The sequence below is a fragment of the Lissotriton helveticus genome, chromosome 1_1 (assembly GCF_964261635.1).
Source record: "Lissotriton helveticus chromosome 1_1, aLisHel1.1, whole genome shotgun sequence".
NCBI classification, from domain to species: domain Eukaryota; kingdom Metazoa; phylum Chordata; class Amphibia; order Caudata; family Salamandridae; genus Lissotriton; species Lissotriton helveticus.
Genome location: NC_136057.1, coordinates 995,952,168 through 995,964,665, shown reverse-complemented (window position 1 = coordinate 995,964,665; position 12,498 = coordinate 995,952,168). Strand labels below are relative to the sequence as shown.

General features: G+C 49.8%; 1 protein-coding gene across 1 annotated transcript in view; it reads right to left on the bottom strand.

Moving 5' to 3' along the window:
• Positions 1–12,498, bottom strand: part of LRGUK (leucine rich repeats and guanylate kinase domain containing) — a 336,772-nt gene that overhangs the window by 18,582 nt on the left and 305,692 nt on the right. The window contains exon 17 of the mRNA XM_078677476.1: positions 1,064–1,152. Coding sequence (XP_078533602.1) covers positions 1,064–1,152 — 89 coding nt within the window. The remainder of the gene's footprint in view (positions 1–1,063; positions 1,153–12,498) is intronic.

The window sequence follows — 12,498 nt, the reverse complement described above, 5'->3', positions numbered from 1 at the left end:
ACTTTTTTTTTCTTTTTTTTTTTCCTTTCTTTTATAACTCTATATTCTTACTATATTTCGGGTTTTGGATACTGGGCGACAGGCACGCTGCTAGGGGGGTAGGCCGTAGCCATCTGCAGGGGTGCAGGGTGGGGGGTTGGGGGGAGGGGTTTTATTTTAATTTTTTCGTTCTTTGTTTCTATGGCCTTTTTTCTTCTCGTTTTTCTGGCTTTCCTTTTACTTTCTCTTTTTCTGGGATTGGGATCAGTGAATCTGGTTAATTTTTTGGAATCTCATGGATATGTCGTAACCCGTGCCTCTACATTTACTGTGTCATCGACATCAATGGGCGGGCGCTTGCCTGGTGAACATAGTGACGGTATACATGCTTATATTGATTTGCTCGTTTAATTGAATTTCTTTACAGTGTTGGACTCGCTTACTTGACCCGCTCATTCGATGATTATGTTCTAAAATTTGGCGCCTGATCCCTCCCCCTTTCTTTCCTATTTATCTATTTCATATGTGAATTTCATTCGTCTTATTCGAACCTATCCTGATTTTAAAACATAAATTAAACCTCATGTATCCGGTACTATGATCCGTGTGTGCCGAAAAGTTTGTGCTTCTATTGTGCTGCCGTGCCTTCGGGATGTTCGGCTGAATAGCTGTGTACACTTTTTGCATAAATAAAGGTTTTCCATAAAAAAAAAAAATAATTATGAAATAAAGAACCACCCTGCTCTTGGGCCCTAGGATCCAATATGGACCCCACCATTTATAGACATAATCCTTAATTGTTCTCTGCACTGACCACCAGCACAGCAATCCTTCTCTCCCAGATAGCATCATGCAATAGAAATAACTGTACATTCTTGCATACATAAAAGAGACGAGTACGAAAAGACTTGAAGACAAGCCTCTTCAAGGTACGGTCTCAGACTCTTGAACAAAGTCCCCTGGCTGTAATGCTCTTTTCAGTTCAGAACAAGCTAAAAGATCAACTGTTTGAACAAACATTTTTTTAGCCAATTGATCCACCCTCCACATTAGTTAACTGCGAAAATTATTATGTATCATTTACCTCTGAAGCAGTTGGTTGTATGTGCTTGGTGTTTTAACCGTAAGAGCTTGGCGTGCGGCCTGGTGCCGTCGTTGAATAGATGCTTCTTCCTACATAAAACAAAGGAGGAACACATAACATATAAAAAAGTTGTCTATAATAAGGAAGAGAGATTACACATTTAAATCATCTCCTAATAACACAGTTGACTGGACTGCTCACCTAGCTCACAAGTAAAGTTTCAGGACACAAACCTGAAGGTTTTTTAGTTGATGCCTGTGTTTGCACAGATAAACATGGCTATTGAGGGCATAAGATATGTTCCGCTAGACCAATTACAACCTTCTTGTCATGATAAAAGGTTAAATACAGTTCTTAAAGGATTCCACATTGATAATGCTTCTGTAACTCAGGAGGAATATCCGCAAAACCTTAAATGTGTCATGGAATGCTTTTCTATCTCAAGGATCATTCAAGCAATTGATTGACACATTGATTCTTGATTTGCGCCAACTATATTTGGTTTAAGGACGTTTTATCTCATCTGGAAGCATTGTACATATCTACAAATGATCATTGAATATAGCTGCTTACAATTATTTTAAATTGTTGTCTGAGTGATTTAGCTGTCCGACTTCCAGTGATCTGGTTCGACCACAGATATATTGGTACATCGTTCTGAGCAAAATCGTTTCTGCCCTGAAGAAGTCCATCTCTTTGGGCGAAACGCATTGGCTGGTTTAGCCTGTGTGATATTCCTGATCAATAAAAAGACAACTTGAAGAACAAATCGTGGACACAGAATGTATAATTGAAAATGTATTAACGTGTTGGTGCACCACCTGCTCTCTATGTGGTATGTCTTGATTTTTGCCAGTTGACCTTAAAGCCAGAGAGCCCACCAAACTGGGCCAGCATGTCCCGCGCCCCTCTCAGCTCTGTGGTTGTGTTGCTGAGAAACAACAGGAGGTCGTCTGTGTGCAAGGCTATACAGTGTTTCACTTCTCCTGTCCGCAGGCCACCAAAATCCTGCCCTCTCCTCGCCCTGCACCCCAGGGGTTCCATGGCAAGGGCGAACAGCTGCGGGGACAGGGGGCATCCCTGCCTCGTGCCTCTTTCCACCCTCTGCCTAGACGAGATAGTTTTCCTGGTAAGCACTCCGGCTGCAGGGGTTCCATAGAGTAGATTTACCAATGCAAGAAAGCCTCCTCCCAGTCCCAGCTTAGACAAGACCTCATAGAGGTAGGGCCACTCAAGGCAATCAAAGGCCTTCTCGATGTCCACTGTGAACACCTCCGCCTACTGCATGTCATACTCGTTGCAGTCCATAACGGTCAGGAGTCGCCTTATATTTATGGCCGTGTTCCGCCCCGGGATAAACCCTGCTTGGTCTGCATGGGCCATTGTCGAAGTGTGGGGCAATAGGCACATCGCTAGTATCTTACTTAATATTTTATAATCCAAGTTCAGCATGGATAATGGTCTGTAGGCTGTGAAGTCGTGCGCCTGCTTCCTGGGCTTTGGCACCAGGACGATAAGAGCCTCTCTAGTGCTCTCCGGTAGTGTTCAGGCGTCACGAGCCTCCTGATATAATGCGACCAACCTAGGCACCAGCTCCTCCACGATGCTGCGTACAAATCGGCCGGCAGGCCGTCGGTGCCCGGGGTCTTGTTATACGCCATGCACTTGATGGCGACCCTCACCTCGTGCTGCGTGATATCTGCTCCTAGGCTCTTGGACTCCTCAGGACCCAACCTTTTCATCTGTAATCCTGCAAGTTATTCCTGAACCTCCTCATTATCACATTGCGCTGATACCTGTACAATCTGGCATAGTAACAAGCGAAGATCTCAGTGATCTTTACCTGCGTATGAAGCCTGACTCCATCCTCTAGTTCCACCAGTGGGGGGCCCCTACTCATCGGGTTCGCCAGCCATGCCAGGAGGGATCCTGACTTATCCTTTTCTGCATGGGTGCACTCCAAATATTTCTTATAGTCGAAGCATCTGAGCCTCTCCATCTGTTTCGCCACCTCCTCTTTGGCTGCTAGCACTGCTTGGTGGAGCTCTGGGTGTTCTGGCCACCTATGTTCCAGACCCCTGAGGGTCGCCTCTGCCTCTTCCACCTCCCTCAGGAGGGTGCGCCTGACCCCTGTAGTGCGGGCTATGCACTGGCCTCTTAAGTCCACCTTAAAGGCGTACCATTCTGCATTCTGTGAGGAGGCTGTCCCTGCGTTATTGGCAAAATATTGTGTGATTGCTCCCCTGATCTCCTCCCGATAGAACTAGTCCTCCAGGGTGTTTGGGCAAAGCCTTCAAGTGGGGATCGATGCCAATGGGGGATGCCCATCCCAACAACAGGACCACAGGGTTATGTTCCAATATCGTACGTGTGAGATATTCTGTAGTAAGAACTTGGCACTGTATGTCTGCCGTGCAGAAAAAGGCATCCTGTCGTGCGTGCAGAGAATTAGGAGTAGTCCCTGTCTCGAGGGTGTAAGGTTCTCCAGGTGTCTGTGAGCCCCCAGCTCTGTTGGCATGTATTGAATGCATGTGAGGCGCGTGCTGCTTGGGAGCCTCGCAGTGGGGGGGTGTGTGGTCTGTCCATGTGTATGTCATCCACACTGTTAAAGTCTCCCCCCCCCCCCCCATTAAGGTAGCCCCAGTCAAATATGGAGTCAGGCAATGGCTCAGTCGGGTGAAGAAGGCTGGCTGCTCTGTTTTCGGGGCGTAAATACTCACTATGTTTAGTTCCCAGCCCTCCAATTGCCCCCGCACTGCTACGAATCGACCCTCCGGGTCACCTAATGAGTCCACCAGTTTGAATGGAACCCCTGCCTGGACCCATATTAGCATTCCTCTTGCATATGCTGAATATGTAGTGTAATAGAGTTGGCCCCTCCAGGGCCGCTGTAGAGCGGACCCTTCTTTTTTTGTGAGGAGCGTCTCCTGTAGTAAAGCTATCTGGGCCCTGCATCTTCTAATGTAAGAGAGGACTATATATTTTTTCGTCATTGTGTGCATGCCTCTGATGTTCCACGTCATGCACTACATTCTGTAGGTGACCCATATAGTAATGTCAGAGGTCTCAGCCCCCTTCCCGCCCAGAACCCTGCACCCAGCATGCACTCCCTGGCATATTGAATCTCTATGCATTGTAACTCAAGGCGTCCCCCCCTTACCAACAATAAACAGTTCCCCCAACTCCCACTCCCCAGGACAAGTAGGAAAACACCCTCCATCCAATCTAAAACTTTGAGTCCACAAGAGACTGCTTGCAGTTCTATCAGTCAAGTGAAAAAGAGGAAAAAGCATATCCGCCGCTCCCCCGGTATCCGCAGCCGCCACCCAGTTCTGACGTCACAAGGGACCCCCGTAGCATCCTCCCCATAGAAACCTAAGTACCTTGTTAGTGGTTCAGGTATTTCAAATGTCCCTCCTGTCTTGCTAGCCCAATCTATCTTGGCTTAGGTGATAACGTCCTCCGTCTGCAGTGTCACATCTGTAAATATCACACTCTGCACCTCTAACTCACTGGACCCCTGTTCAGAGCCAGAGTCTGCTGTTGGCTCACTGCTCTCAGGAGGCGTATGATCTCTCCCTTTCCCACTCATCAGCGCCAACACCTGCATTGCATTTTGGCGCTCCAATCATGCTTCCTCTTGCGTGGGGGCCAGGGTCTCCCTCACGGTCCGTCTATTACGAGATCGTTCTCCCTTTGTCCCTGCTGTACGGGCTCTTGCAGCGGTTCTACTACTTCATGCCTCTCTTGCCACTCCCTGGCCTCTTGTGGGGTTCTGAAGAATTCCACTCCAACCTCTGAGGTCATTCGCAGCTTGGCCGGGTATTCAGTGGCGGCTCCTCGAAGGAGTGCTGCAGGACGGTGAGGTGGGGGGGGGCGGGAGAAGGTTAAGGTGAGGGGTAGTAAACTCCGGAATACAGCCGAACGGAGTTGAATAAATAAATAAAAAAAACAAATTACATTGCGCGTGCTGCAACCCCAAATCGGTGATGCAGCGTGCAATGTAATTTGTTTTATTTATTTATTTATTTACTGAACACCATTCGGCCGTATTCCAGAGTTTACTACCCCCCACCCTGCCCCTTCCCCGCCCCAATGCCCCACAGCACTCCCTTGAGGAGCTGCCACTGCGGCTATTGCGTTGCGTACTTATAATTCAGTTGGCATAGTCTTTGTTTCACCTCCCGGAAAGAGCTCCTCAGTCGTTGCACATTCCTGGAAAAGTCCGGAAAGATTCTCACTGTGGAGTTGTCGACTGTTATGTCTACCTTGTAGCGTGCTTGAGTAAGAATGTGATCTCTATCCCTGTAATGGAGGAGTTTCGCTATGACAACTCGGGCGGAGCTCCTGGCATGGGTGGATTTGCCGGTGCCCGATGTGCTCTCTCTAAGGTGAAGAAGCCTGACAGGCCCTCCAGTGCTACTTCCTCACGCAGCCATTGTGTGAGGTAGTCTACCATGTTGCGGCCTTTTTTTCTTTTATGCAGGCCTACAATGCAGAGGTTATTCCTGCGCGATCTATTTTCTGCATCCTCTGCTCGGAATTCAACTGTGCGCACCTACCATTCAAGTATCGTCAGCTGCTTCTTCATTGCCAGTATGTCCTGCAAAGTCTCTGAGCGCTGCCTCTCGTTCGTTGTCACTGGCTCCGCCAGCTACCCGTGTTCTTCTCTAAGGATGCCCAGGTCCAAGCCCAGTGTGTCAATTTTGGCTTCCAAGTGCTCAATGTAGGAGGTAATGGGCTGCAGTATGCCCTGGAGTGTGGGATCCCCAGTGCACTCCAATTGTGCCTGAGGTCTCTCTTTCTCCTCCATCCCCTTTTCTGCTAGAGCCTCCTCTCTGTCTTTCTTTTAGGGTATCTTTCCCATCGCTACCTCCCAGTTTGCTCCGCCTCTGGTGCGCTGTGCGCTCATAAGGCGTTTCTTCCTACTCTTGCCCCACGGAGGTTCGTCTCCACCTGCGGGTATCCTTCAGGTGGCTGATAGCCAGAAACCAGTCCTAGGATGCTTGATTCCGGTTCAGGAAAGACATGGCTTGGCAGTTCGGGCTGGACTGTTCCCATGAGGCACAGGGTCAAGGCTGATTTGCATATGGCCATGTCTGAACTGGGGTGGTGTGGAGTGCAAAAAAACGATGGATTTAGGCCCAGATCTCTGTACTGGGGTGAATGTATGACATTGTTCTGCATTCTGTCCATCAACTGTTGTTTTGCATTTGCCACACCGAGTGGGATGGGTATGCTCAGACGTGAGTCCCATGCGCTCCACACCACTGGAGTCAATCTATCCTGGCTGAAGACGGCTGATAGCCAGAAACCGGGCCTAGGATGCTTGATTCCGGTCCAGGAAAGACATGGCTTGGCAGTTCGGGCTGGACTGTTCCCATAAGGCACATGGTCAAGGCTGATTTGCATATGGCCATGTCTGAACTGGGGTTGTGTGGAGTGCAAAAAAACGATGGATTTAGGCCCAGATCTCTGTACTGGGGTGAATTTATGACATTGTTCTGCATTCTGTCCATCAACTGTTGTTTTGCATTTGTCACCCCGAGTGGGATGGGTATGCTCAGACATGAGTCCCATGCTCTCCACACCACTGGAGTTAAGCTATCCTGGCTGAAGACGGCTGATAGCCAGAAACAGGTCCTAGGATGCTTGATTCCGGTCCAGGAAAGACATGGCTTGGCTGTTCGGGCTGGACTGTTCCCATGAGGCACAGGGTCAAGGCTGATTTGCATATGGCCATGTCTGAACTGGGGTGGTGTGAAGTGCAAAAAAACGATGGATTTAGGCCCAGATCTCTGTACTGGGGTGAATGTATGACATTGTTCTGCATTCTGTCCATTAACTGTTGTTTTGCATTTGTCACCCCGAGTGGGATGGGTATGCTCAGACGTGAGTACCATGCTCTCCACACCACTGGAGTCAAGCTATCCTGGCTGAAGACGGCTGATAGCCAGAAACCGGTCCTAGGATGCTTGATTCCGGTCCAGGAAAGACATGGCTTGGCAGTTCGGGCTGGACTTTTCCCATGAGGCACAGGGTCAAGGCTGATTTGCATATGGCCATGTCCGAACTGGGGTGGTGTGGAGTGCAAAAAAACGATGGATTTAGGCCCAGATCTCTGTACTGGGGTGAATGTATGTCATTGTTCTGCATTCTGTCCATCAACTGTTGTTTTGCATTCCGCTTCTTTGCCCTCTGCTGTCAGGCTATGGGGCATAGAACGCAGCTCTTAGCATGTGTGAGTTGCCCCGCCTGCCCCCGGTGCCCTCCGCTGCCACCTCCGCTGATCACTGGGCCGCGTTCTCCAGTTAGTCCTGCTGGCGCACTCTCTCATGGGGCCTCAAAGTCTTAGCCCCAGTGCACCCTCCAGCTGCAACCTCCAACACAGACTGATTCCGCGATCGGGGCCCGATACACTGCTCCACCGCTGCTCTTCTCTCCGCTGAAGGGCGCTGGGCCAGCGCTCAGCTCATTTCGCTGGAGGGGGACCCGAGCCCCAGCGGGTACTCTCTCTGAGGCTGGTCGGCCCACAGAGGTGCGCTCCCCTTCAAAGAGTAGTTGCCACTGTCTCGGGGGCTGCAGCGCCGCTGCCTCGGTTCTTCTTCCCATCGCCCTCTTCTCTGATAGCAGCCTTGATTTCAACTACATGGGTCCTCTAGTGGGCCGGCTCCCGCCGCTTCTCCCCATCTCCGCTCTCACTTTGAGGATCTCCTGGGCCAGTACGAGGCTCGCAGAGGCAGGGGAGGGGAGCCCCTCCCGATCCAGGGGCTCTGTTGCTATTCCTGTCGCTGCATACGGGCCCTCTTCGCCGGAGTCACTGCTTCTTCGTGGGCGCCGCCATCTTGGAAAGCCCCGCGTCCGCGGCTCCAACTCTCCTCGCGACTGACAATTCCCGACAGGGATGGCGCTTGCACCACCCCCCAGCCCGCACCTCCCGCTCTGTATAGTAGCGGGGAGCCACCACTGGGATTTTAATCATGCTCTGGCAGTAAGGATGGCACTGAATGGCGGCCGCCGACTGGAACGCGCGAGCTGTGCTGCTCACTCCATCAGCGTAAGTCCATGCCCCCATCAAGAAAAGCTCTCATGGAAGGGAGCGTCTGAGAGAGAGTTGGGTGTGACTTCAGCATGTTGATAGGGAACCCCAGTAAAAGCAGGAGATTTGCTGTAGTCTGGTGGGGGGAGAGGACAGTCTTGGGCGAGCTCGCCTTCAACAGTTAGTCGTCGAGATAGAGGAAGACTGGCACCCCTGATCTGAGCAGATGAGCTGCAACCATCAGCCTGATGAACACCTGAGGTGCACTGGTATGGCCAAAGGGGAGCTCTGATGGGCTGGCAGGAAGGGAATATGAAAATAGGCGTCCTGCAAGTCCAATGGTACCATCCAGTCCCGGAGATCTAGAATAGGACGATGGCCTTCGTCCTTATTCTGGACCAAAAAGTAGCGGGAATAGCAACCACAGCCTACTTCTGGCACAGCAACCCTCTCTATGGCTCACTTGGCTAAGACAGCCCCGACTTCCTCCTGAAGCAAATTCAGGTGGTCCTTCGTCAGTCGGTCATAAATTGGAGGCATGGAAGGAGGGGTAGTCTCAAAGGGGAAGGAATAGCCCCTGCAAACTACCTGAAGAACCCACCTGTCCGATGCAATGTTTTGCCGGTGATGGATGACCCTGCCACCAACCTTGATCTTGAAGGGCTGGACTAGGAAGGTTTAGAGGCATGCAGGGGAGGAGACGATGAACTGGACCTCTGCCCGACTGACCCACAGGTTCAAAAGGAGTCGCACCCACGAGCACGCAGAGGTTTCTGAACTTGCACAGTCTTGTGGGTGGGATAAGGCTGGTGAAGCTGAAAGCCAGGTCCGTGGCCACGAAAGGGGTGAAAACCAGACGTGTTATGGGTGGGCACTGAGAGGCTCAATTACTTGGCCATAGCCCGCGAGTCCTTAAAGCGTTCCAGGGCCATGTCTGCCTGGACTCCGAAGAGACGGGTGCCATCAAAAAACTTATGATAGTAATAAAAAAGTCCTGTATCTGGCCATTGTCAAATCCTATCATCGTGCTGTCTGCAGAACCCGTGCAGCATTCTACGCCCTTGAATTCCGTAACAGCACCAATCCTTCTAAAACCATTTTTAAAGCTCTTAAAGATCTGGTGGCAAAAAAGGTTTCAGCGAACGAATACTGTTCCATTTCACACTGTGAAACCTTGGCGGCCTTTTTCCTGGAAAAAGTCCACGCCATTTATAGAGCCTTTCCTATGGTTTTGCCTTCTGTCGGAGGACCTTGCAACCTTCCAGTGCAGAATGTCCTACATTCTTTCCCCAGCCTAACACCGGAAAGCTTTGAGAAATTGGCTCAGCAGGTCAAGACTGGGTCCCCGGCTGACCCTCTAAGGCCAGCTTTGTTCAAAGACTTGGCATCCTACGGTCTTTCGCCGGTCTGTTCCCTGATTATTACCTCATTGGCATCTGGTTTGGTCCCCGCAAAGTGGAAACAGGCAGTGGTCATGCCCATCCTAAAGAAGCCGACTTTGGACGCAAGCAAACCTGAGAACTACCGCCCGATTTCACTCCTCCCTTGGCCGGCCAAGGTAGCGGAGGCGCACGTAAATACAGCCCTTTCAGACCATCTTCTACGGGCTAACATCTTGGACACTACGCAGAATGGATTTCGAGCTGGACACAGCACGGAGACAGCCCTCCTCTTCATGGTGGAACACCTGCGCTCCGTGCTCGATGCGGGTCAAACGGCGGCACTGGTGTTGTTAGATCTGAGCGCCGCCTTTGACACCGTCTCACACAAGATCCTTCTGCAGCGCCTGGAGGATGCAGGCGTCGTCGGCCCTGCACTCCAGTGGTTCAGCTCTTTTCTTGCTGCCCGATCTTTTTGCGTGGCCGTTCCGCCCCATCAGTCCAAATTCTATCCTCTGGATCTTGGGGTCCCTCAGGGTTCCTCGCTGAGCCCCACGTTATTCAATCTTTACGTGAGACCGCTGGCTGAGGTCGTCAAGCGTTGGGGTATGACTATGGTGTCATATGCTGACGACACTCAGTTAGCGGTCACGCTCAGTGGGGACTCTGATGTGGATGCCCCTAGATTCCAGGACGGACTTCGGGCGGTTGCCAGCTGGATGACTTCCAACTGTCTCCAGTTGAACGCAAAAAAGACGGAAATTATGATCTTCGGCAAGCAAGCGGAACTCTGGGGTGATAGGTGGTGGCCTTCGGATTTGGGTCCCACGTCAACTCCGGTCTCGGAGATAAAAAATCTTGGGGTGTGGCTAGACCCTACCCTCAGTTTCGTTTGCCACACAAAGCGCACGGCGGCCTGCTGCTTTGGCATGCTGCGCGGCCTAAGACCTGTGCTAAAATTCTTTGATGCGACGACCAGGCAACTTGTGGTGCAGGCGACGGTGATTTCTCGGCTCGATTATGCCAGCTCCCTTTTGGTAGGGCTGAATCAGGCCGAAGTCACCCGCCTTCAGCGTGTGCAGAATGCAGCTGCCAGAGCAGTTGTGGGGCTACCCAGGTTTTATTCTGCTGTTAACACCCTGCGATCTCTTCATTGGTTGCCGATTAAGCAGAGGATCCAATTTAAAGTACTCTGTGTGTCTTACAAAATCCTCAATGGTTCTCCTGCCTTGATTCTCTTGAATCTCTTGTCTCCCTACGTTCCTGCCCGCTCTTTAAGATCATCGGACCTTGAACTTGCAATAGTCCCCCGTTTTAAGCGTAGCCGTGCTGGCGGCCGTTCATTTCAAGTACGTGCCGCGGCCCTGTGGAACTCCCTTCCTCCAGAAATACGTTCCCTTGGTGATCTGCTCTCTTTCCGCAGAGCCGTCAAGACTTTGCTGTTCTCTTAAATCCGCTCCTTTTTATACCTTCTTGAAGTTGTGTTGTGTTGGTACCTTGTCGGGCGCCAGGACGCTCCTTTGCTGGAGCATCTGTGCGCATAATAAATGACCTTAACATAACATAACATAACATCAAAGGGCATGTCCATAAAGGAAGCCTGCACATCCCCAGAAAAGCCAGAAGTTCTGAGCCAGGCATTGCGTCGAACGGCCACCATCAATGACAATATTCTTCCCAGCGACTCAGTGGTATCAAGTCCACAACAAATTGGTGTACTTTGCAGCATCTCTCCTGTCTGACTCTGCTTGGGAGAGAATGGCTCAGGCCTTCTCCGGGGCCTGTGGCAGCACCTGCACAACCGTTTCCGAGTGGGTGTAACAGCCCAATAGGCATGTAGTGTTCATCGACCGCAATGCAAGGCTAGCGGAAGAAAAAACTAGTTACTTACCTGTACACTATGGTTCTCAAGTATTATCTTTCATAGATTCACATGCTTGTATCTTCCCGTCATCATGGTGGGAGTCTCACGGTAACAGAATGACCACAGCAGTACCATAGAGAAAAACTGCATAGAAAATCCCATAGGGAATCACATTATTTGGTAACCAGACCTTATTATTATTTGGTCTAAAACTCAGCCAATTAGCTGCCAGCCCTGACATCACACTCCCCAGCAGAGCTATCCTACCTCAGATTTCCAGCCCCAAGTGAGAGACAAGGATATATCCAGAGGTAAAATGTTCTACCTGAGAAACGGGGAGGCGGGCGGGCTGCATGTGAATCTATGAAAGATAATACTGGAGAACCATAGAGTACAGGTAAGTAACTAGTTTTTTCTCCAGTATTGAATCTTTCATAGATTCACATGCTTGTATCAGAGTAGAGAGCAGTACACATACCCATTTGCATTTCCAGAATAGAACCCTAATATCTCTGGGCTCTGTTTCTAAACATTGGGATATATAAACCCTTGGACGCCATCCAGTATCAATAAACAGTCCCTGCTAGCAATATAGATGGAAAGACAGTATTCACAGAAGAGGACTTACATAGTGCATAATTATTATATATATATATATATATATATATATATATATATATATATATATATATATATATATATATATATATATATAAGTCTACCAGCAACTGCGTGGTGTAGCCATGGGTGCGTGCTTCTCCCCCAGCTATGCGTGTTTACACGTGGGCTGGTGGGAGAAGCACGTCCTGGGTGGTATCCGCAGTTGTTTGGAGGAGGATGAAATTGGCATTGTAAAGATGTGGCGCTTCATCGATGATGTTTTTATAATTTGGCAAGGGTGTAGTTCATCAGCAAAAGAATTTGTTAGTAATATCAATAACAATTCTCTAAACCTAGAATTTTGTGCCAACATTAGCGATGTTAGTGTCAACTTCTTAGATGTGGAGGTCTACATTAAGAATAACGAGATCATGACTAGGATGTACAGAAAGTCCACAGCTGGAAATTCAATTTTACATGCCCAGAGTAACCATCCACATCATCTTATTAAAAGCATCCCTTATGGGGAGTTTTTAAGAATTAGACGGATATG